The 21338-nt window shown below is 43.9% G+C and overlaps 1 protein-coding gene across 2 annotated transcripts in view; it reads left to right on the top strand.

Annotated features, from left to right (window-relative positions):
- The first annotated feature begins 4654 nt into the window (after nt 1-4654).
- LOC135212033 (galactosylgalactosylxylosylprotein 3-beta-glucuronosyltransferase I-like) overlaps nt 4655-21338 on the top strand; it is a 48953-nt gene continuing 32269 nt past the window's right edge. For both annotated transcript variants that reach the window (XM_064245337.1, XM_064245338.1), the window contains exons 1-2: nt 4655-4858; nt 18700-18794. In XM_064245337.1, the coding sequence (XP_064101407.1) occupies nt 4753-4858; nt 18700-18794 (201 nt within the window). In that variant the 5' untranslated portion in view covers nt 4655-4752. The remainder of the gene's footprint in view (nt 4859-18699; nt 18795-21338) is intronic.

The raw sequence follows: 21338 nt of genomic DNA, 5'->3' as shown, positions 1-21338 counted from the left end.
TGACGTCACAGGGAGCGACAATGACGCTGATCGCCCCATGTTGGCCTTCAGGATCCTGGATTCACAGAGGTCACATACTTCCTAGTTCACTTTCCAAGGACCTTTACCGAGAGAGTCGGTCTACTCTAACTCTAAAGGTACCTATAACCTCTCCGCTCTGAGTCTGACTACGTTCAGACTATCGAGATGTTGACAGGAATAAGATTACCGTCTTCCATTCCGTCTGAAGAATGGGATAAGCTGGCAGTCACAACTATAAAGAATATGCAAATATGTTGTTGACGGCCTTTGGGCTCAGAGATTTGTGCGTCTGTCAAACAACAAAGCCCTTCACGATCTTTGAGTTCTGTGGAATCTCGAAACTCGCTCACCATCTACTTTTTTGTCTCACCTGTTTTCTCGGAGTCAGACACTCGTGCGAGATCAGGCGACATATAGTAGCCCTGAGTTTCTTGTTGACGAAGTCGGGGTTGCGTTTATACACCCCCGATGATCGTGTAACATGAGACCAGGTTGGACTGTCAGGCATTCTTCCTTCGGGACTGAATCGCCTTTTTGCTCCTCGCTCCTTTCTCCTGGCACCAGAAGCTCGAGTCAGGAGTTGATTCGCTGACGACGTTGGGTTGCGTGATACACCCCCAAGGTTTGCTTAGATTGAATCGCCCAGGCATCCAGACACTCATCCTTCAGCGAAGAATAGTGCCTTATGGTCTTCAGGGTACAGCCTTGCTGTCCTTGATTCGTCTGACTGGTCAAACTGGTCGGTCACCTGACTTAGTACAGACGTACTGACTGTGCATGTCCAGATCGAAGCTTTCAATATGGAACTTAGACGTAGTCTGAAGTTCTTGATGTCAAAGCATTTGAACCTCTCCTTCCTGTTAACTTCTTGCATGTGATCAGGAAGGCTTTCTTCTAACCACCCTAGATACGACAAAGAGGGTTAGTGAAATTTTTTAAGCCATCGTCACAAGTTTTGGCTTTAGAGAACACAAGGCGGTGTGCTCTCTAAGCCTTCCGTTGTGGCCTAAGAATGGAAACCGTTTTTGTCCTTGGGCAGGAGCTTGGAAGCAAGGATGGCACAAGTTAGTGGGCAGGGAGCCAGAGAGAGTCCTGTGCCCTGTCGGGTCTCTCAAGTTTTATCTACATAAAAACTCAGAAAGTCGAAGTCATTCGGGCAATCTGCAGTGTTTCCGAAAAAGACCAGACTTGCCCATATCGAAGAACACCCTGGCTTTAGTGTTAAGGAGTTCTTTCAAAAATGCTCCTTCATTGTGTTTGCACAAAGATTTGAAATCTTTTTATCTGAATGCTCACGAGGTGAGGGCTGCGGCCTCGGAAGCATTTCAACAGAGCATGGCACTCAGCAACATCCTGAGTACCATGTTTTAGCGAAGCAACTCTGTGTTCACTTCACACTCCCTGCGAGATGTGAAGATGGCATATGAGATCTGCTGCTCGCTAGGGCCATACGTGTCTGCAGACACAATCTTGGGTTGGGGGCAAGAAGTACCACTCATCCTATCCTGTAGAAAATGGTTAGGAAGAGCTCTTAATTTAGTTGTTGAGTCGCCGACAACGGCGACTTCTTAACTCTTAAGCCTTAGTTAAAACACCTTAACTTTGGCTAGGTTGGTCAGGTGGTGAATATATATATATATATATATATATATATATATATATATACCTATATATTATTTATTTATTTACTTCTTAGCCCTCATGGTATGGTCAAATATGGTCTAGTCACGTCGTGGTCTCGCACTGTTTTGACAGATCATCTGGAGTGCACCAGCTATATAGGTCTCTACCTCGCTGGCAACTCTAGTAGAAAACAAAGCAGACTTACGTGGCAGTAACCACGAAGCCAGCTATGCTAACAGGTGGAACCAAGATGTAAATCATCTGCATGCATTTGTTTCCCAAAAGAAAATCCTTCTATTCTGTCCCTTCCCACCTCCAAAGGTGGGATTCAGCTATATATATATCTGACAGGTAAGTTTCATGAACAAAATGATATTGTTATGATACAATAAAGTTTGTTCATACTTACCTGGCAGATATATATAATCAAGTACCCACCCACCTCCCCTCAGGGGACAGTGGAAATAAAAATTATGAATAGAAAATGGGAATGGTTCCTGATACCCGCCTCCCAGCGGCGGGAATGGGTACTAACCACCTGGCCGACCACTGCGTGTGTTGGAAGTTTTTAAAATTCTGTCGGACTTCAGAAAATACAGCTATATATATATCTGCCAGGTAAGTATGAACAAACTTATTGTATCATAACAATATCATTTTGAAGTAAAGTTAAACTAAATAATGAGTAAAGTAAACAATTAAGGGAATAAAGCTTTGCACCTCATATTCAGTGTTGTGTCTGCTGCTCGTAACTGTGTTTGTAGAGTGAGTACATACTTTGCAACCAGGAACAGCAACGTGGTTCAAGTGCAATGCGAGTGAATCAAGCCCATAATGTGTATAATTACAATCAAATAAGCTTTGTGGAGTTTCAGTTGTGTGGCAGTAAGGATAAAAACCACTGATTACAAGGTAAAAAATGAATTCAGTTCAAACATGACCCCGGGAATAAAAGTTTCATACTTTCATTCATACTTTCACTAACATAGGAAACAAAATGTGGTTTCATTGTGCTGATTACAACTGCAATCTTGAGTAAGATCAATAAACGTTACATATATACGCTAACACTGTTCAAATGAGTGCTGGGAAAGATGGTGGATTGTCCGTGGTTAGACCGGCCAGCCTGACGATAGGCACCATATTGGATTTCAAAACTGCTTAGAAAACTTGTTTTACGAAGAGCGTCACATGCTTATTTTAGTTTATATGGGGCTTTCATATATCATATTATGTTGACGAAACTTCAATCTTTTGAATGGGTATGCTTAAGTTGTAGTTGTATTCTTCTTTCACCAATTAAATATTGAGTGGAATAAGACCCAGCCAGCGTGATGACGAAGGAACGTCCGTGATTGTTTACCCTATTACCAGTTTTCTGCATCAGACATTAGGTTAATGGGTGGATCAACATCCCAATGTGGTCATATGAGCGCTGCATAAAAACTCCAATATATATTTGTGGTAATAAAGTAAATTAGTATTAGGTGATGTTCTTAATGTTTAAAATATATTGTTACAAAGTACTATAATGTTTTGTCAAAAGTCCAAACACTTCTTGGGTGGGGCTAACCAAAATGCAAGAGCAGTGGTCCAGTCAAGAAAGGAAGACAAAGCATAAATCACAATACTAGAGCCTAATCAGATACAAAAATAGTTGAAACATAATCATTAGTCACAGTCACCAAAGAGTAATTTTACATAGCAGGTTCTCCTGAAGGTCTGTGTATGCAAGTTTCAAAATACAATAATATAAACATTGATTTGTCAAGAAAAGGGTTAAAAATATATTCTTTAGATTCAACAGTTGTGTGTTGCCCCATAGGGAGCTGTGATTTTTGGTGGTTAGTGTGTAGAATGACATGCAGCAGCTAGATATCTGATGATGCAATCCTGCAATCGATAAATTACAATAAAAGGTTCATGTAGCCATGTCAAAAATATGTGAGCATGAAATTTATCTAGGATAGTTACAGGGATGCAACCCAGGCTTACTTTTTCAAACCTACTCTAACCTAGGGCACTAGGTCCTTTCCTGGGCAGTGCCTCACCGAATGCAACCTAGAGGTAGAAGTAATGATGGTCATGAAAATTAATAGGAGAATACAGGGATGCAAACTAACCAAACATAGGTTATCAGATTCTTATTTTTAGAGGGGAGGATGCACATTTGATAAAGAAAATAATCCAACCTAATCTGGAGCACCACAAACAATAAAGTGAAATACATATGTAGTCGCAGTGTAACTGTCACACCACCGGTCCTTCATGGCAAGGGGTCCACCCCTTGTCTTCCCCATAGCATATCAGAGCATAATTTTATGAAGATGAAGAAGTATCCAGCTAGAAGATATTTCCTCTTAACCCATTTTCCACACCTGTTATGAGTTTTACTTCAGAATTTATTTCTTATTAATCCTATTTATTGTACTTCATTATTTACAAAGTATAACAAAGTACTACGTACCTTGTAAATAACAGGTACTTTTGTTATTTGGATATCAGCCTGCTTAGGAAGAAAAGAATTTGCACCAAGTTTGAACTTTTCAAATCCAATGATTCAAACTGCTGTTTAAGATCATTGCACATTATGGCCACAACAGGAAAAAAACATACAAAATTGTGTAGTGAACCTTACAGATGGAAAGGTAAAACTATTAGGATAAGTGGATATGTAAATTTGGGCCAAGGCAAATTCTAAATGAAAAACCACATGTACAAAACTTCAGAAAACCACCAAACACTGTAGCTTGGAAGTTGGGACTCTGGGATGTGTAACATTCTACAATTCCATCTAGAGTTGTACCTTGGCTTATAATGGTAATGCTTATAATAATAGTTGTATGGTATGTTTCTTGCCAGGGACTTTGATTTCCAGGTGGCACATTTGTATCAGTATGCATCTCCATACTGCTGTTACTTGAGTATGCATTAAGAGAATAGTGGATAAATTATGGCCATCCCTGCAGTTACATAAAACACTGATTTTGTTTTTTATTTTCACTAGGTTGGAGATTCTACAGTCATCAAATAAAGTTGTAATTTGAGTCTTCAATGTGAGTGCAAGAGAAAGGCTGTTTTTTTGGAAATGATTCCATAAAACCAGGAATGAAGGCAATGTCCTTGCATAATATGTATTCGCTTCAGAGGAGGCTGAAAAGGAAACTGCCATATGTCCTGATAGTACTTTTCCTTATTTTTGGGTATTTTGGAGGTAAGCAGTTTTGATGTTCTATATCTAGGGTAATGAATTTGACTTTCGTATATTACCAAAGCACATTCCCCAAGTCATCCATGTCTTCAAGTAAATTAGAAGTTTAATATGTATATGGAATAGTATTTTTGTAAATTTGGAACCTCCGTTTTCATTACAGTAGCCTAATTGTGCATCCAGTTCAATTTTCTGACATACTGGAGAAGAAGTTTTCCCCCTAGCTTGCTGTATATCCAGGCTCCAAAGTACCTTTAGTAGGATTCATAAGAGTCCTCCGACTTAAATAGCTAGTACACAGGGTATCATTAAGTGATGGGTGTAATAAAGCAAAGACTATTTTTAAAAATTAGAATTGATTTTTTAGACAATACTAGGAAGGATTTTACCACATTGGAGGGCTAAAGTGTATACAGTAAGGCAAGAGTTCTTCTTTGAGCTTTTCTAGAAAGTTAGTGGGTGCGCTTGCAGGGCTATTATATGGTGATGGTTTTAGATTAAGAAAAAAGAGTTTATGTTATATAATAAATAATATACCGTATTTACTTTATTTTTCAAATGAAAGTTCTCTCTTTAAAAAATAAGTGAAATAAGAGACAACACAGCAGTTGAGTTATGTAAATAATTATTTTGTACATGAACTTTCCTGCCAGATATATACTTAGCTTAGCTTACGTTTCTGACGTCACGACAGAATCCAAAAACTCGCGGCAAAACGTGACCGGTAGGTCAGGTGATCTACCCCACCCGCCGCTGGGTGGCAGGTGTATGAACCAATCCCCATTTCCAGTCATATATTTTCTGTCGCCGGTGTCAAACTACATCTGTTGTCGATACCTCTCGATTTTGGATTATTACTCGTTTTTGCCCTGGATTGTTTCATTGGATTTTTGGTGAAGTAAACCTGCTCCTTGGTTGGCATTTGCGATTTGTGGACCGGTTTTTGATTATTCTTTTGATTATTCTTGGAATTTCTTATGTCTGATTTAGATATTAAGAAATCAACTATGTTCAGAGTTTGTTCTGTTAGCGATTGTAAGGTGAGGCTACCGAAAGCTGCGGTAGGCCCTCACACAGTATGCATGAGGTTTGTAGGGGGAATGATCTGCTCATTTATTAACCCTTGTAATGAATGTGGAAAATTGAATGAAGAAGAATGGAAGGCACTTTCTTCTTATGTAAGAAAGCTGAGAAGGACAAGGTTAGGAAAGCTTCATCTAGGAGTTCTAGTAGGTCTCGTCAGGCTAGCGAGTTTGAAGTTGATAACCCTGTTGTAGATGTAGTGCCTTTACCAGTTTCAGCCCCTGCTCCCTGCATCGAACCCGAAGGAAGATGCTCCTTCAGAGGTGGACACTATGAGAGCCACTATTCGCAGCATGGAGTGAAAATTAAAGTGCTAGAAGGTAAGAGTGATAGTGATTGTGCAGTGATCCCAGTGCAGTGGAGGGTGCATCTGATCGGCTCCCTAATGCTTCTAGGCCTAGACCTCTTCCAGACTCCCAGACCCAGTGGAGGAGGAAAGTCAAAAGCCGCAGGAAGGTTAGGGAGAATCCCCACCAGTCAGGCGTCCCCTCGGTAGCGCCTGATGTTCGCTCCCAGGCTACCTTGGATCGCGCCAAGAGAGAAGTCTTACGGCAATGCTTCTCGTCTTCGCCTTCTCCTTCGCCCAAGCGTGGTTGGAGCTCCTCGGAAGCTTCTCGGCCGTCGAAGAGAGCCTGGCAAGCTTCTTCCGCTCTCCCCTCCAGCCCTGAAGTTTTTTCAGAAGATCTTGGATTGGATGTGAAGAAACCGAGGATTTCTTTGGAGTTTCACTCTCCTAGTAAGGATCGAGCTGCGTCTCCCGTGAAGGACTTTATTAAATCTCTTACACGTGTTTTGGCTAGTCTGCAGGCGCAGATTACGGCTCTGGCTGACTCATTGATTGTGACTTCTCGTCGTAGGAAGGACGTCTCGCTCCCGGTAAAGAAGTCCAGGCGCTCTTCTCCAGGTTTTTGCTATTCGTCAGTAACCGCCCTCTCTCCAGGATTGGATCGTAGTACGAGGCGCTCTTCAACGGACAGGCGCTCTCCTGTGGACATCGTTTCTCCGTCGGACGAGAGGCATGCTTCCCGTAGACGAGCCTCTCCCGATAGGCGCTCATCTCGAGACAGGATCTCTCCCGCTGGCAGACGCCAGGAGCCTGGTAGGCGTTTTTCTCATGGTAGCGCTCTCCTTCAGGCTTCCGCTCTCCTGTGACCAGACGCCCTTCGGTAGACAGGGCACTCTTCTCCTGTCAGCCGCCTTCGCTTAGCAGGCACCAAGAGCCTGGTAGGCTCTCTTCTCCTACAAGGCGATCTTCTACTGATTTTCGCTCTCCTCGAGTTAGGTGCCGGGAATCTGTCAGAACGCTTCTCTCCTGGTAGGCTCTTGTCGCCAGAGATTCGCTCTCCTCTTGCTGCAGGCGCCAAGAGCCTGATAAGCGCTTCCCGCATTGGCAGGCGCTCTTGCCAGGCAGCCGCTCTCCTTTAGACAGGCGCCAGGAGCCTGATAGATACATTTCGCCTAGTAGGCGCTCTTTGCCAGATTTTTCGCCCTGCGTTCGTTAGGCGCCAAGAGCTTAGAGTACGCCCTCATCCGGACAAGAAGGAGTTTTCACGCAGAATCTCAACGGAAGTTATGACTTCCCCAGTTAGATGTCAGAGTTCTTCCAGACGTTCTTCCAAGGATGGACTCTCGGCTGAGGACAAGGACAGCCTATCATAGTAAGGATCGTGAAGGATCTTCAGCGGAAGAAGAACAGGATCCCTCAGAAGAAGAAATTCCTAAAGATTCCTCCGTTTCCTCATACAAGCGTTTGACAGACCTGTTGCTTCAGGAATTCGGAGACGCCCTTTCTCCTGTCGCCCCGCCCTCGCCTCTATCGTTATTTTCGACCTCGAAAACTTCGAAGGTTTCATCCTGTGTCAGGATGAAGCCTGCAATCTCTATGAAGAAGGTGCTTAGAGGTTTTGGTGAGTGGCTTCTTTCGAAGGAAGAGAAAGGGAAGACGAGTCTCTTTCCCTCCTTCTAAGCTAACTGAAAGCTAGGATGGTATGAATCGGGAGAAACCCTTGGGCCTTGTTCTTCCCTCCTCGGCAGACTCGGACTTCTCTTCACTGGTGGATTCCTCTCGACGCTCTGCCCTCATGTCTGCTAAGACGACTGGGGGATGAATGAGCTTGACCACCTGTTGAAGGGAATGTTCCGAGTCCTGGAGGTATTTAACTTCCTAGACTGGTCTTTGGGCGTTTTGGCCAAGAAGACGCAGACCCCGGATTCCATTTCACCTGAGGATCTTATCAGTGTTCTCACGTGTATGGATAAAAGGCAGTGAGAGATGGATCGAGTGAAGTAGCTTCCCTTTTCGGAGCGGGAGTAATCAAGAAAAGATCTGTTTTATTGTAGTGTCTTACCGAACAATTATAGAGCGTGATTTCCACGAGCGCAGGATACTAAATTCAAATTTAGCGCGTCTGCGTCGCCAACACTGGTGGTGATGACGTCATCTCTCCCTCCACTCGCGGGAGAACCAGGTACAACTGCCGGTGTGAATCCAATTCTTTTCCTGCCGGCGTCCGTGAACAATCGGTGGTGGTCGGTGCGGTTTGGATGACTTTGCTTCGCTTTTTTTTCTTGTGGATTTGATCTTCGGAATTGGTGAAGTACTCTTTTTGGCGTTGTTTGTTATTTTGCTTTTTATTTAGGCGTTGCCATGTCGGATTCTAGTCCGTGGTGGGAGTTAGGTTTTGCATCTCAGGATGTAAAACTAGATTATCCAAGTTAGAGTATGATTCTCACAACTAAATGTGTTAAGTGTAGGGGACAGGTTTGTTCAGCAGATCGAACATGTAACGAGTGTAAGTGATTGGACTGATTCTCAATGGAAGTTTTTTAGTTCATACTCGGAGAAATTAGCTAAAGACAGAATTAGAAAAGCAGCGCTTAGGGAAAGTAGACTTAGCTCGGCTTCGTCTTGCGATGCATCTGTTCCTTCTGTTTCTCTCAAATTGTTATGTCTCCTTTAACTACACCTCCTATTCCTCCTACTAATCCCACTTCTCCGGCTTCCCGTGTACGTTTCTTCCGACACCATGCCAGTCTGGAATCGAGGTTAGATCAGAAATTTTCGGTACTAGCGAATACGGTTTTTTGCAACTTGGTAATTCAGTTAAGAGTTTTGGAGAAAGCGGCTTCAGGTAAGAGTGTAGTTGAGGGGTGCGTCTGTCTGTCCGACATGTCTCCTAGACAAAGGTCACTGTCCAGCTCCCCCGCACCGGGGAGAAGAAGCATACCGGAAGTCCAAGGGAGGTCGATCGGGATTTGCCCACCAGACAGGCGCCTCTCTTGTTGAGCCTGTTGCGCCTCAACAGGGCCTCGGTTAAGCGTTGGAAAGGTGTTGCGGTCAGACGCCTTTCAAATGATTCAAGCGATTCGTCTCCCGGTCGCGCGGCGCTCTTGGCGAGATTGCGCCCGTTTCGCGTCCCTTAAAGAGGCGTTCAGGCGCCGATTCTTCGCCTCCTCCAGTCAAGCGGTATAAGGAGCCTGAGAGTAGGGTTGCGCCTCGGCCGTTAGCGGCCTCGTTCGTCGCCTCAATCTGTACCTTTTTCGGCTCCATCTACTAGTAGAGATTGTGGTTTTAGCGCTGTAGCTAGCAGTTCTAAGGGTGTTTCTTTAGGCGCTTTCGTCTGTTACGCCTGATGCGCCTGTTTCCGCCTCGAATTTCGGCGGCTCCGAGCGAGGCGCAAGTAGTTTTTCCGCCTCCTGCTGAACATTTAGGCTCTTCCAAGCCTACGTTAACTGTTTTTGATTCGTCTCTGGCGCCTTTGCGCAAGCATTTAGAGATGTTAACCAACTGGATGAATGAGTCCAAGGGTGGTTCGAAACTTCAGATCCGGTTGTAGTTCCGTCTACTTCTTCGGCCGGTATCGGAGAATGAAGAAGAAGTAGAGGAGGAGGATTCACATCACCTCTCGTGTTATTCACGTCTCCTTAGATTTCTTCTGGTATCTATCCAGATTATTTGTGAGAAAAAGCGGCTCCGCCGCTCCCCAACTTCGACTTTTTGATGAGGAGGAAAACTTCAGACCCTCTCCTCCCAAAACTTGTTCTATCTAAAGCGGTTAGACATTCGTTGAAAGAGACGAGAAATGGATGTCTATGAAAAGAGACTTAGGGAAGGCTCTTTTTTGGCTTACCCTCCCTCTAAGTTGCTTCGTAAGAGGTATAGGTTTTATGTAACTGGGAAGCTCCTTCCTCTGGGAGTTTCTGCCTCCTCCCAGGGAGACTTCTCCAGTTTAATCGACTCCTCTAGAAGATCTGCTTTCGCCGACAGCGAAAGTTTTCTTTACAGCGCCTGAGTTGGACCACGTTGTAAAGAATCAATTTAAACTTTGGAAGTCTTTAGCTTCCTTGATTGGACTATTGGCGCTTTAGCGGCCAAGATCGAAGAATGTCCTTCTCTTTCTCAGGAGTTAGCGGAGGATTGGATTGGTGTTCTGTCCTGTGCGGACAAATCCATTAGGGATGGATGTGATGAGTTAGCTTCGCTCATCGCCTTTGGTACCCTTAAGAAAAGGCAACTTTGGTGGCTCCTTTGCTTCCTAAAAGGGGTTACGTCCCAACAGAAGTCTGCTCTCTTGTTTGCTCCTTTTGTGAAAGATAACCTCTTTCCAGACGATGTAGTGTTGTCAATTTCGTCTGCGCTAGATAAGAAATCTACTTCGGATTTACTGGCACAGTCTACTAAGAGACCTAAAGCTCCTGTGGAGACTGTCCCTTCGGTTTCTCCTCGGCCCAAGCGCCTTTTTCGAGGGAGAAAACCCAAGCGCTTCTTTCGGCCGAAGTCGAATTTGCGACCTCAGTCTAAGGCCTCGGCCAAGGTTAACAAACCTTCCAAATGAAAGCTCTGTTCTTCATGCACCAGTGGGAGCCAGGCTGGCTCTGTTTTGGGTTTGGGAGGAATGGGAAAACAGAGGAGCAGAAGCCTGGGTAGTGCAAGTACTCAAGTTCGGTGGCTATCGGTATTACCTCTCGTTTTCACCTCCCTCGCTCTCACCTGTGCCAATTCCATTCCAGGCATACTCTCCGGGCTCAGACAAATTTCTGGCGCTAGCCGCAGAAGTGGAAGCGCTTGTTCTCAAAGAAGCGATAGAACAGATAGAAGGGGATTTTCCGCCAGGCTTTTACAATCGCCTTTTTGTAGTTCCCAAGTCATCAGGGGGCTGGAGGCCGGTTTTGAATGTGAGCGCCTGACTTGCATGTCCAGAAAACAAAATTTCATATGGAGACCACTCGGTCGGTTTCTGGAGTCCATCAGACAGGGGGATTTGGATGGTCTCTCTGGACATGCAAGACGCTTATTTTCACATTCCGATACATCGCGAATCTCGGAAGTACCTGAGGTTCATGTTCGAAGGCAAGGTGTTTCAGTTTCGGGCGCTTTGCTTCGGACTAGCGACCGCTCCTCAAGTTTTCACCAGGGTTTCTATCCCCGATAGGAAGCTGGCTGCACATATTAGGAGTAAGAATCTCCCTCTATCTGGACGATTGGCTTCTCCGGTCGGAATCAGAGAGTCGGTGCATGAAGGACCTTGGAACAACTCTGGATCTTGCCAGAAAGTTAGGAATTCTGGTCAACAAACAGAAGTCCCAGTTGGTTCCATCTCAGAGCATCCTTTATTTGGGGATGATTCTGAATGCTCAAGTTTTTCGGGCTTTTCTGTCCCGAAGAGGGTTCAAGGCTGTCTGAAGACAGTTCAGGAGTTCTTGGACAAAAAGGTAAGTTCTGCCAATCAGTGGATGAGGCTCCTGGGCAAATTGACGTCAGTGGAGAAATTTGTGAAGTTGGGAAGACTGCACATGAGACCTCTGCAGTTTTTCCTGAGAGCCTCTTGGTGCAGGAAGACACAACCAGACTCGATTACCTTTCCTGTCACAGATCAAATAAAAGAGGACCTAAGGTGGTGGCTCTCTCGAGCAAGGTTGGAAGAAGGGTTAGATTTACGACCCATCCTCCCGAACCTACAGTTCTTTTCCGACGCATCGGACACAGGTTGGGGAGCCCTACTGGGAAATCAACGAACTTCAGGAGCTTGGTCGGAGAAGGAGAAGAAGTTCCCACATAAATGTAAAGGAACTGTTAGCAATTTTCCTGGGGCTCAGACAGTTTCGGAGCTTAGTAGAAGGTCGAGTAGTGGCAGTGCACTCCGACAACTCCACGGCTCTCTCGTACGTGCGGAAACAGGGGGGGACTCAGTCTTTCTCTCTATACGAAGTAGCCAAGGATCTCCTCCTGTGGTCAAACGAAGCGAAGGTTCAGCTAGTCCCGAGATTTGTTCCGGGAAAGATGAACGTCCTGGCGGACGAGTTAAGTCGTCAACAGCAAGTGTTACCTCTGGAGTGGACTTTGGACAACAAGATTTGTCAGAAACTTTGGCACCTTTGGGACGACCGCAATAGACCTGTTCGCGACATCAAGGAACAACCGTCTCCTCTCTTTTGTTCTCCAGTCCCAGATCCTCTAGCTTGGTCGGTGGACGCAATGCTGTTGGATTGGTCGGGTCTGGAAGCTTATGCATTCCCTCCGTTTGGTCTAATAAGAGAGGTGCTGAACAAGTTCATGTCGCACACCAATGTAACACTAACGTTAATCGCTCCCTTTTGGCCCAGGAAAGAGTGGTTCCCGGACCTTCTCCAGTTGTTAGTAGACTTCCCCAGACTTCTTCCTCCAGAGAAGTGGCTTCTCAAACAATCTCACTTCAAGAGGTTCCACCAAAACTTGTCCGCTCTAGCTCTGACAGGGTTCAGACTGTCCGGAATCTTGTCAGAGCGAAAGGATTTTCAAGAAGAGCTGCAGAAGCTATCGCTCGTTGTAGGAGAGAGTCTTCTAACAAACTCTATCAAGGGAAGTGGAGAATCTTCAGAGAGTGGTGTAGAAGTGCTAAAGTCTCTACTTCTGCGACCTCTTTAACAGAAATAGCAGATTTTTCTTCTATTTCTTAGGAACTCTAAGAAACTGGCTCCTTCGACGATCAGAGGATATAGAGCCATTGCTCTCTTCGGTTTTTCGACATCGAGGTTTGGATTTATTTCCTCCAATTCAGATCTGTCGGACCTCATTAGGTCTTTCGAAACCACTAAGCTCCCGCAAGATACAGTGGCTTGGAACTTAGATGTGGTGCTTAAGTTCCTCATGGGGGGGGCCACCGTTTGAGCTTTGAAGTCGGCTTCACTCAGGAACTTGACTAAGAAGGCACTTTTTCTTATTGCACGTAGCTTCTGCTAAGCGTGTCAGCGAATTGCACGCTATAGACAAAAGAGTCGGTTTCTCTCAAGGCAATGCTGTATTTTCGGTATCTTTGACCTTTCTAGCCAAAAATGAGAATCCTTCTAATCCTTGGCCGAGGAGTTTTGTGGTAAGGAACTTATCTGATTTGGTTGGACATGAGGAGGAAGAAAGGCTCTTATGTCCAGTCAGGGCTATTAAGCAGTATCTGTTGCCACTAAGGATATTAGAGGACAATCTTCTAAGCTTCTGGGCCACCTCGGTTCAAATCCCTCTCGTCCTCTTTCTAAGAATGCTATATCGTTCTTTATTAGAGATCTTTTTCAGGGAAGCTCACTCGCAGATCCCGAGAACGACAATCTTTCCGTTCTGAGAGTTAAAGCTCACGAGGTTAGAGCAGTGGCAACTTCTTTAGCATTCAGAAAGAATTTATCTTTAGCTTCGATTCTTCAGAGCACGTTCTGGAGATCGAATTCGGTTTTTGCGAGTTCTATCTCAAAGAGATAGAACGGTGTTTTCGGAGAATTGTAAAAAACGTTAGGCGTGTGTGCGGTTTCTGGCATGGTGTTGGGAGAAACGGCACAGGGGTCGTCACCTCTATGCTAAGTTTTCACCTTGAATAGGTTGTCGAGTTCAAGGGAAGCTGGGGGTACTGAGTACCTGGGATACTCACCAGTCTGTTAGGTCAGATTTTACAATGGTTGGGTATATATGTTTTTTTAAATCTGGTGTTGGTGACAAATGTTTTGTATGATTGAATTTCTGGTCTTAGCCAGGCAAGGGCAATCTTTGTTGTTACGATCCTCCGTCAGTCAGCTTGACTCGCTTGAACTACGGAAGGATTCCACTCCTGTAGAGGCTAACTTTGGTCAATTCCAATTCCTCTACAATAGTAAGAAGAGCACCGACCAGAGGCAGTAACAGTCTGCTGTAGCTCTCTTACAAGGTAAGGTACAACAGACACCTTGAGTGTTTACTGGTATTTGCAATAAATGTAACCATTTAAAAATACTAGTGTTCCACTGAATCCCACCTTCCCAGAAATGTGTAATCAGCTCTATAATTGTTCGGTAAGACACTACAATAAAATGAAATTTTCATTATTAAAATGAAGTTTTATTGTATACTTACCGAACAATTATGATTATACCCACATCCTCCCCTTAGGTGGACGGACGGGCAGAAAGAATTGGATTCACCTGGGCAGTTGTACCTGGTTTCTCGCGAGTGGAGGGAGGATGACGTCATCACCACCAGTGTTGGCGACGCAGACGCGCTAAAATTTGTTTAATTTAGTATCCTGCCGCGTGGAAATCACGGCTCTATAATTGTTCGGTAAGTATACAATAAAACCTTCATTTTATTAATGAAAATTTCATTTTACTGTTCGATTTCCCTGACGAAATCATATCTCATGCTCAGAGAGCCTCTCTCCTGTATTCTCAGCTCTCTCCTCAACTCTTTCCCTAAAAAGATCATTCAGGATGTTTCTTGTCCCCGCCTTTCAGCTAAGGCTACACAGGACATGCTAGCCCAGTCTACCAGGAAGCCTCACACTTCTTTCCAGGCTAAAACCAAGAGAGAGACTCCAGTTAGGCAGGAGCCCTTTCGAGGAGTCCCTCCTGCCAGAGCTTCTTCTCTAGAGGATCTAGACCCGCTAAACGAGGGAAGACCTTCTCTAGATCCATCAGAGGGAAGAAGTAGTATTCAAGTTCTCCAGACATCAGTGGGTGCCAGACTACCGAAGTTTGCCGACGTCTGGGCCCAGAAAGGGGCGGACACTGGTCACTCTCGATTGTCCGCAAAGGCTACCTCATTCCCTTCTTATCAAGACCTCCATTGACGACGACTCCGAGGGAGTTGGTAGCCAAGTACAAGGACCCCATCATGAATCAAGCCCTCTCTCTAGCAGTAGATCTATGCTGGAGAAGGAGGCGATAGAACTAGTGAAAGATCCTCAATTTGCGGGTTTTTACAACAGACTGTTCCTAGTTCCCAAGAGCTCAGGAGGATGGAGACCGGTTCTGGATGTAAGCGCCCTGAATGTCTTTGTAGAAAAAAGAAGTTCACCATGGAGACAACTTCTTCAGTGTTGGCGGCTCTTCGCCTCCAAGGGGGGTGACTGGGATGGTGTCCCTAGATCTTCAGGACGCTTACTTCCATGTGGCCTATCCATCCTTCTTCACGGAAGTTTCTGAGATTCATGATGGGAGGGAAGATCTTCCAATTCAGGGCCTTGTGCTTCGGCCTTTCGACAGCCCCTCAAGTTTTCACGGGTTTAATGAAGAATGTAGCGCAGTGGCTACATTTGGAGGGAGTGAGGCTGTCTCTCTATCTAGACGATTGGCTGATCAGAGCAAGCTCACAAGAACGATGTCTGGAGGACCTACAAAAAGACACTGACTTTAGCAAGTTCGTTGGGGCTTCTGGTGAACTTCCAGAAGTCACAATAATCCCAGTCAAGAGCTGATATATCTGGGGATTCGGATGGTTTTCTCGGATTTTCGCCCGGGCATATCCGTCACCGAGAGATTGCTCCGTTGCCGAGAGAAACTAACGACCTTCCTAGAGAAAGATGCATGCACAGCGAGGGAGTGGATGAGTCTGTTGGGGACACTCTCCTCGCTGGAGCAATTCGTTTCTCTAGGAAGGTTGCATCTCAGACCTCTCCAATTCTTCCTTTACCGGAATTGGAGGGGTCTCTCTCTAGATCTGGAATTCTCTTTCATGATATCAAAAGGAATCAAGAAGGACCTTCTGTGGTGGGCAGACCCTCTCCGATTTGCAGAAGGTCTGTCTCTGTACATGCCAATCCCGAACCAAGTATTGTTTTCTGACGCGTCGGAGACGGGTTGGGGTGCGACCCTAGGGTCAAGAGAAGTGTCAGGCACCTGGGAGGGGGAACAGGTGTCCTGGCAACATCAACAACAAAGAGTTGATGGCAGTGTGGTTGGTGTTAAAAGCCTTCGAGCCCCACGTCCGAAATGCTATAGTTCAGGTCAACTCGGACAACACCACAGCCTTGGCTTACATAAGAAAGCAGGGGGGGACACACTCCTTCTCCCTGTACGAAACAGCAAAGGGCTTGCTGTTGTGGTCTCAGGCAAGGAAGATCGTTCTCCTCACCAGGTTCGTACAGGGAGAAAGGAATGTCAGGGCCGATCTCCTGAGCAGGAGGATCAAGTGCTCCCTCGGAGTGGACCTCTACACTCAGAAGTTTGCCAAGGACTGTGGAGGTAATGGGGCAGACTCATATCGACCTATTTGTGACAGCAAAGAACAAAAGGATAGACCTCTACTGCTCCCCGATCTCAGACCCAGGAGCAGTGTCAGTGGATGCTTTCCTTCTAGACTGGAGAGGTCTGGACGTCTATGCCTTTCCTCCATTCAAGATTCTGAGTCAAACACTCAGAAAGTTTGCGGCCTCGGAAGCGACAAGAATGACGCTGTAGCTCACTCTGGCCGGCCCAAGATTGGTTCACGAGGTACTGGAAGGCTGGTGGACTTTCCAAGAGCTCTTCCACAAAGAGTAGATCTGCTCAGACAACCCCACTTCGACAGGTATCACAAAAACCTCCCCGCTCTCAATCTGACTGGCTTTCGACTGTCAAAAGTCTTGTCAGAGCGAAGGGGTTTTCAGCTAAGGCAGCGAGGCTATCGCCTCAGCTAGAAGGCCCTCTACCCTTAGAGTCTACCAGTCGAAGTGGGACGTCTTTCGCCGTTGGTGCAGAACCAGAAGCTTTCCTCTTCCAGTACCTCTGTGACCCAAATCGCAGATTTCCTGGTTTTTCTCAGGGAAAAATGCGGTCTTGCAGTTTCAACCATCAAAGGATATCGGAGCATGTTAGCAGCTGTGTTAGGCACAGGAACCTAGATATCTCCAACAACAAAGATCTACATGATCTGCTAAGATCTTTCGAAACTTGCAAGAAACCCTCGACTGAAATTCGAGCTGGAATCTGGATGTGGTTCTTCGTTTCCTGAGGTCCTCGAAGTTTGAAACCACCCCAGTCATCTTCTTTCAAGGATCTTACGAAGAAGGCTCTGTTTTCTTTTGGCTTTAGCATCTGCCAAGAGAGTTAGCGAGCTTCATGCTCTAGAAGGAAGGGTAGGTTTCAAAGGAGATTCCGTGATTTGTTCCTTCCTTCCTTCTTTTCTAGCTAAGAACGAGAACCCCTCAAATCCTTGGCCAAGGAGTTTTGAGGTTCCAGGCTTAGCTCCCCTGGTAGGGGAAGAGCCAGAAAGAACTCTTTGCCCTGTGAGGAGTTTAAGATACTACCTCCAGCGGAAGAAGTCTCTTAAGGGCATTAAGGACAGACTTTGGTGCTCTGTAAAGGATCCCAGTAGACCATTGTCTAAAAATGCTTTGTCCTTCTTTATTAGAAGCCTCGTGAAGAAGCACATTTGGCTTGCGGTGAGGATCAGTAAAAGCTTTTGAATGTCAAGGCTCACGAGGTAAGAGCCATTGCTACGTCCTTGGCTTTCAACAAGAATATGTCACTCCAGAATCTGATGAAAGCAACATTCTGGAGATGCAATTCAGTATTCGCGAAACCACTACCTTAGAGACGTCAAGATTACTTACAATAAGTGCTTCGTGTTAGGCCCATACGTATCGGCGGATTCGGTGCTGGGGCAGGGAGCTGAAGCATATCCTTTGTAAAAAATTTTTCCCTTATTGTTTGTATTGTGTTTTTATGGTTGTTTGAAAGAGGATGCGGGTAGGCATCTCTTTCTATTCGTATTGCTAACATTAGAATGGTTAGATGATCTGTTTTGTGCTAGAGCTCCCTGCATTGGTAGTGGTCAGGCTCTGTCATTTAAGAGGGCGAATCCCCATTGACATGATCCGACTTGGATTCTACTGAGTAAGCGGATATCAAATCCCTTCGGTAGACCCAAAGAGTCTTTTCAGCTGTAGGTCACGCCCTCGCTGTAGCTCTTCAGGCTTTGCAGACTAATAGACAGTACCATATGAAGTCTTCAGCCTTATCAGGTAAGAACCAAGGTTTGTTAGTATCCTACAACAGATGTGTTTCCCCTTTTTCCTTCCGTTAGCTCTGTCTCTTTCCCTCCACAAGGGTGTCAATCAGCTAAGTATATATCTGGCAGGAAAGTTCATGTACAAAAATGATATTGTTATTTTACAATAAAGTTTTGTGTACATACTTACCTGGCAGATATATACGATTGATGGCCCTCCCAGCCTCCCCTCAGGAGACAGGTGGAAGAGAAAATATGACTGGAAAGGGGGATTGGTTCATAGACCTGCCACCCAGCGGCGGGTGGGGTAGATCACCTGACCTACCGGTCGCGTTTGCCGCGAGTTTTGAATTCTGTTGTGACGTCAGAGACGTAAGCTAAGCTAAGTATATATCTGCCAGGTAAGTAGTGTACAAAACTTTATTGTAAAATAACATATATATTACAAATCTAAGGAGAATGGTTTGTTTGTTCAGTATGTTGGATACTTTATTTAGAATAGAGATTTTTTTGTTCGAAATAATTTAAGGTACTAATAATTTCTTAATTTTTGTTTCAGGATTTTTCTCAGACTTGATTAGTTCTGCTGAAAGAGATCCATTTGCGGAGCTATCTTCAAGTACTTTAAAGAAGATTTTAAACTTAGAGAGAGAGGTATGTAAATAAATTAACAATACTTAATTAGCATGTTTACTGTAGACTTCTGTACTGATGAGTATTGTTAGGAAATATGTTGAGTAGTTATCAATTACACTTGTCAACAACTTAAGTATGGTCTTTCATTTGTTTAATTGTAAACCCATAACTTTAGCCACTTCCAGTGTCATGAGATGTGCTCTGACAAGCACACTGAATGGACTCCCTGGCCTCAGTGCTGAGCCATATGGCCAAAATTTCTTACTTTTATTCATTCAGAAAGAAGAAACCATCATCTTGCCCATTGATCTGTGTGTCTTTGCAGTAAAGTCCAGCAGTTCTTCAGCTGTCAGCTCATTTTTTGTGTCTGCAAGAATTTCCACACTCATTCTGTAAGCGTTTTGTGTTTCAAGGATTTCCATATTATATTAAATAATTTCATTCATTATTATCTCTCTTTTCATGGTGGTAATGATTAAATTTGTCAATTTTCATTATCACTGAGAGATTTCCATGATAATAAAAATATGATCACTACCACATTCACACTTAAACGTTTGCATCATAGGTGAACACCTATGCAGACAACTTCCTCAACACTAACAGCTTGATACACCTGCACTGAAGGCTCACCAGCAGCAGTTCAGGCTCCTTTCTTACCTTGCATATTTTTTTCCATGTGGGTGATGAGTCCTTTCCTTTTCAACCCCTTTCACACCTTCCATCCATTCCATTCAAGGTATCCAATATTGTGGAAGGTTTTGTGTCACTATGGTATTCACATCAGTATGTGAAAACTAATTAAAATCACCCATGAATTAAGTAGATGCAGAGCAGATGTTGATAGGTTTATATCAAGTCAAGTGAACTTGCAGTAAAGAGTGAGGTACTACAAGGGAATGTTATTTCATCATTGCTGTTTGTGACAGATCTTGTAGTGAAAAAGTGGTCAGAGATAGAAGAGAAACTTAAGTTTGAATAACAATAGAAACTCAGCAGTCTTAGAATTTACAAAACACCACAAGATTTATAAAGCTTTTACAATGCATCATATATCTGGAAATGCAACTCAGAAGAAATCTAAGTAAAGTAAAAGTAATGAGGACAAAGTACAGGCTCCCCAGTCCCCGGTTACGGACGGGGGTTCCGTTCTTGAGGCGCGTCGTAAGCCGAAAATCGTCGTAAGCCGGAACGACACTTGGAAATATGCCTTAAACTAAGAAAAAAGTTAGAGACCTTCCCTTACCTGTGTGACATGCAAGTAGATTGCATGATGTGTAGTGTGGTTATTCCAATGCAAAGGATGGTTCTTGAAGGTATAATTCTTTATTAAACTCTTGTGACACTAAAAAGCACAATGTACTACACTTAATCCTTAGGGTATACACTAAACACTGTACACTATATACATGCATTGCACACTTCGTAGTAGTACGTATGTATTTGTTAGATCCTGGAGTACACTAAAATCCCAGTCTGGTAGCTCTGGAAGGTAAAAGTATAACACAATTAGTACAAAATACTACACAAAGTCCTGAATACAATATGTAAATTATAGATATCAAGAGTAAAAGAGTTAATGTATGTTAATTAATTCCTTACTTTTAGTTTATAATTCCTTACTTTGAGTTATATCAAGAGTAAAAAAGTTAATGTATGTGAATTAATTCCTTACTTTTAGTTTAAAGTTGTCCTGCTATGTAACCCTGGATGGGACAAAGTCTTATGTGGCCCATAGCCTACATCATTCAGGGGTTCTGGAATGTACAAAAAAATAATTAGTATGTCAGTAAGTACTCTATGCATAGTAAGTTACATACAGTAATATGCACCATACAGTGGTTTAATACTATCACATATATAACATGTATAAAACTTAGTTAATGTATGTTAATTAATTCCTTACCTTTAGTTTAAAGTTGTCGCATCAATGTAACCTGGATGGACAAAGTCTTATGTGGCCCCATTGCCTACATCATTCAGGGGGTTCTGGAAGTACATAATTTTGTCAGTAAGTACTCTATGCATAGTAAGTTACATACAGTAATATGCACCATACAGTGGTTTAATATTGCATATTGTAAATGATTGGTCTACACCCCCTGTTCAGCAGGGAGTGTATGTACAGTATGTAATTCCATGAGGGACCTTGATCACTTATCCCATGTGAGAGATCTTGGTCACTTTTTTTTAGTATGTACGTATAAAACTTACTTAATGTATGTTTACTACTATGTATAATTCCTTACCTTTAGTACAGTAGTACATAGTTTACAGTTGTCGTGCTATGTTATGTAGTAACCCTGGACAAAGTTTTATGTGGCCCCATAGCCTGCATCATGGAGGGGTCCTGGTTTTCTGGAATGTACCAAAAAAGTATCAAAGTTAAGTCATGTTATGTATGTTTAGTAAGTTACATACAGTAACCATACGTACAGTGGTTTATAACATGTACATATGTACATAATCAAACTTGGTTGAAATTCCTGTAAAAAAAAAGTTATGTACGTATGTAATATGTACTACTGTATGTAAAAACCTTACTGTTCATACTTTGTTACA

The sequence above is a fragment of the Macrobrachium nipponense genome, chromosome 40, assembly GCF_015104395.2.
Source record: "Macrobrachium nipponense isolate FS-2020 chromosome 40, ASM1510439v2, whole genome shotgun sequence".
Taxonomy (NCBI): Eukaryota; Metazoa; Arthropoda; class Malacostraca; order Decapoda; family Palaemonidae; genus Macrobrachium; species Macrobrachium nipponense.
Note: the sequence above shows the minus strand (reverse complement) of the source record. Positions and strands in the feature narration are given on the sequence as shown.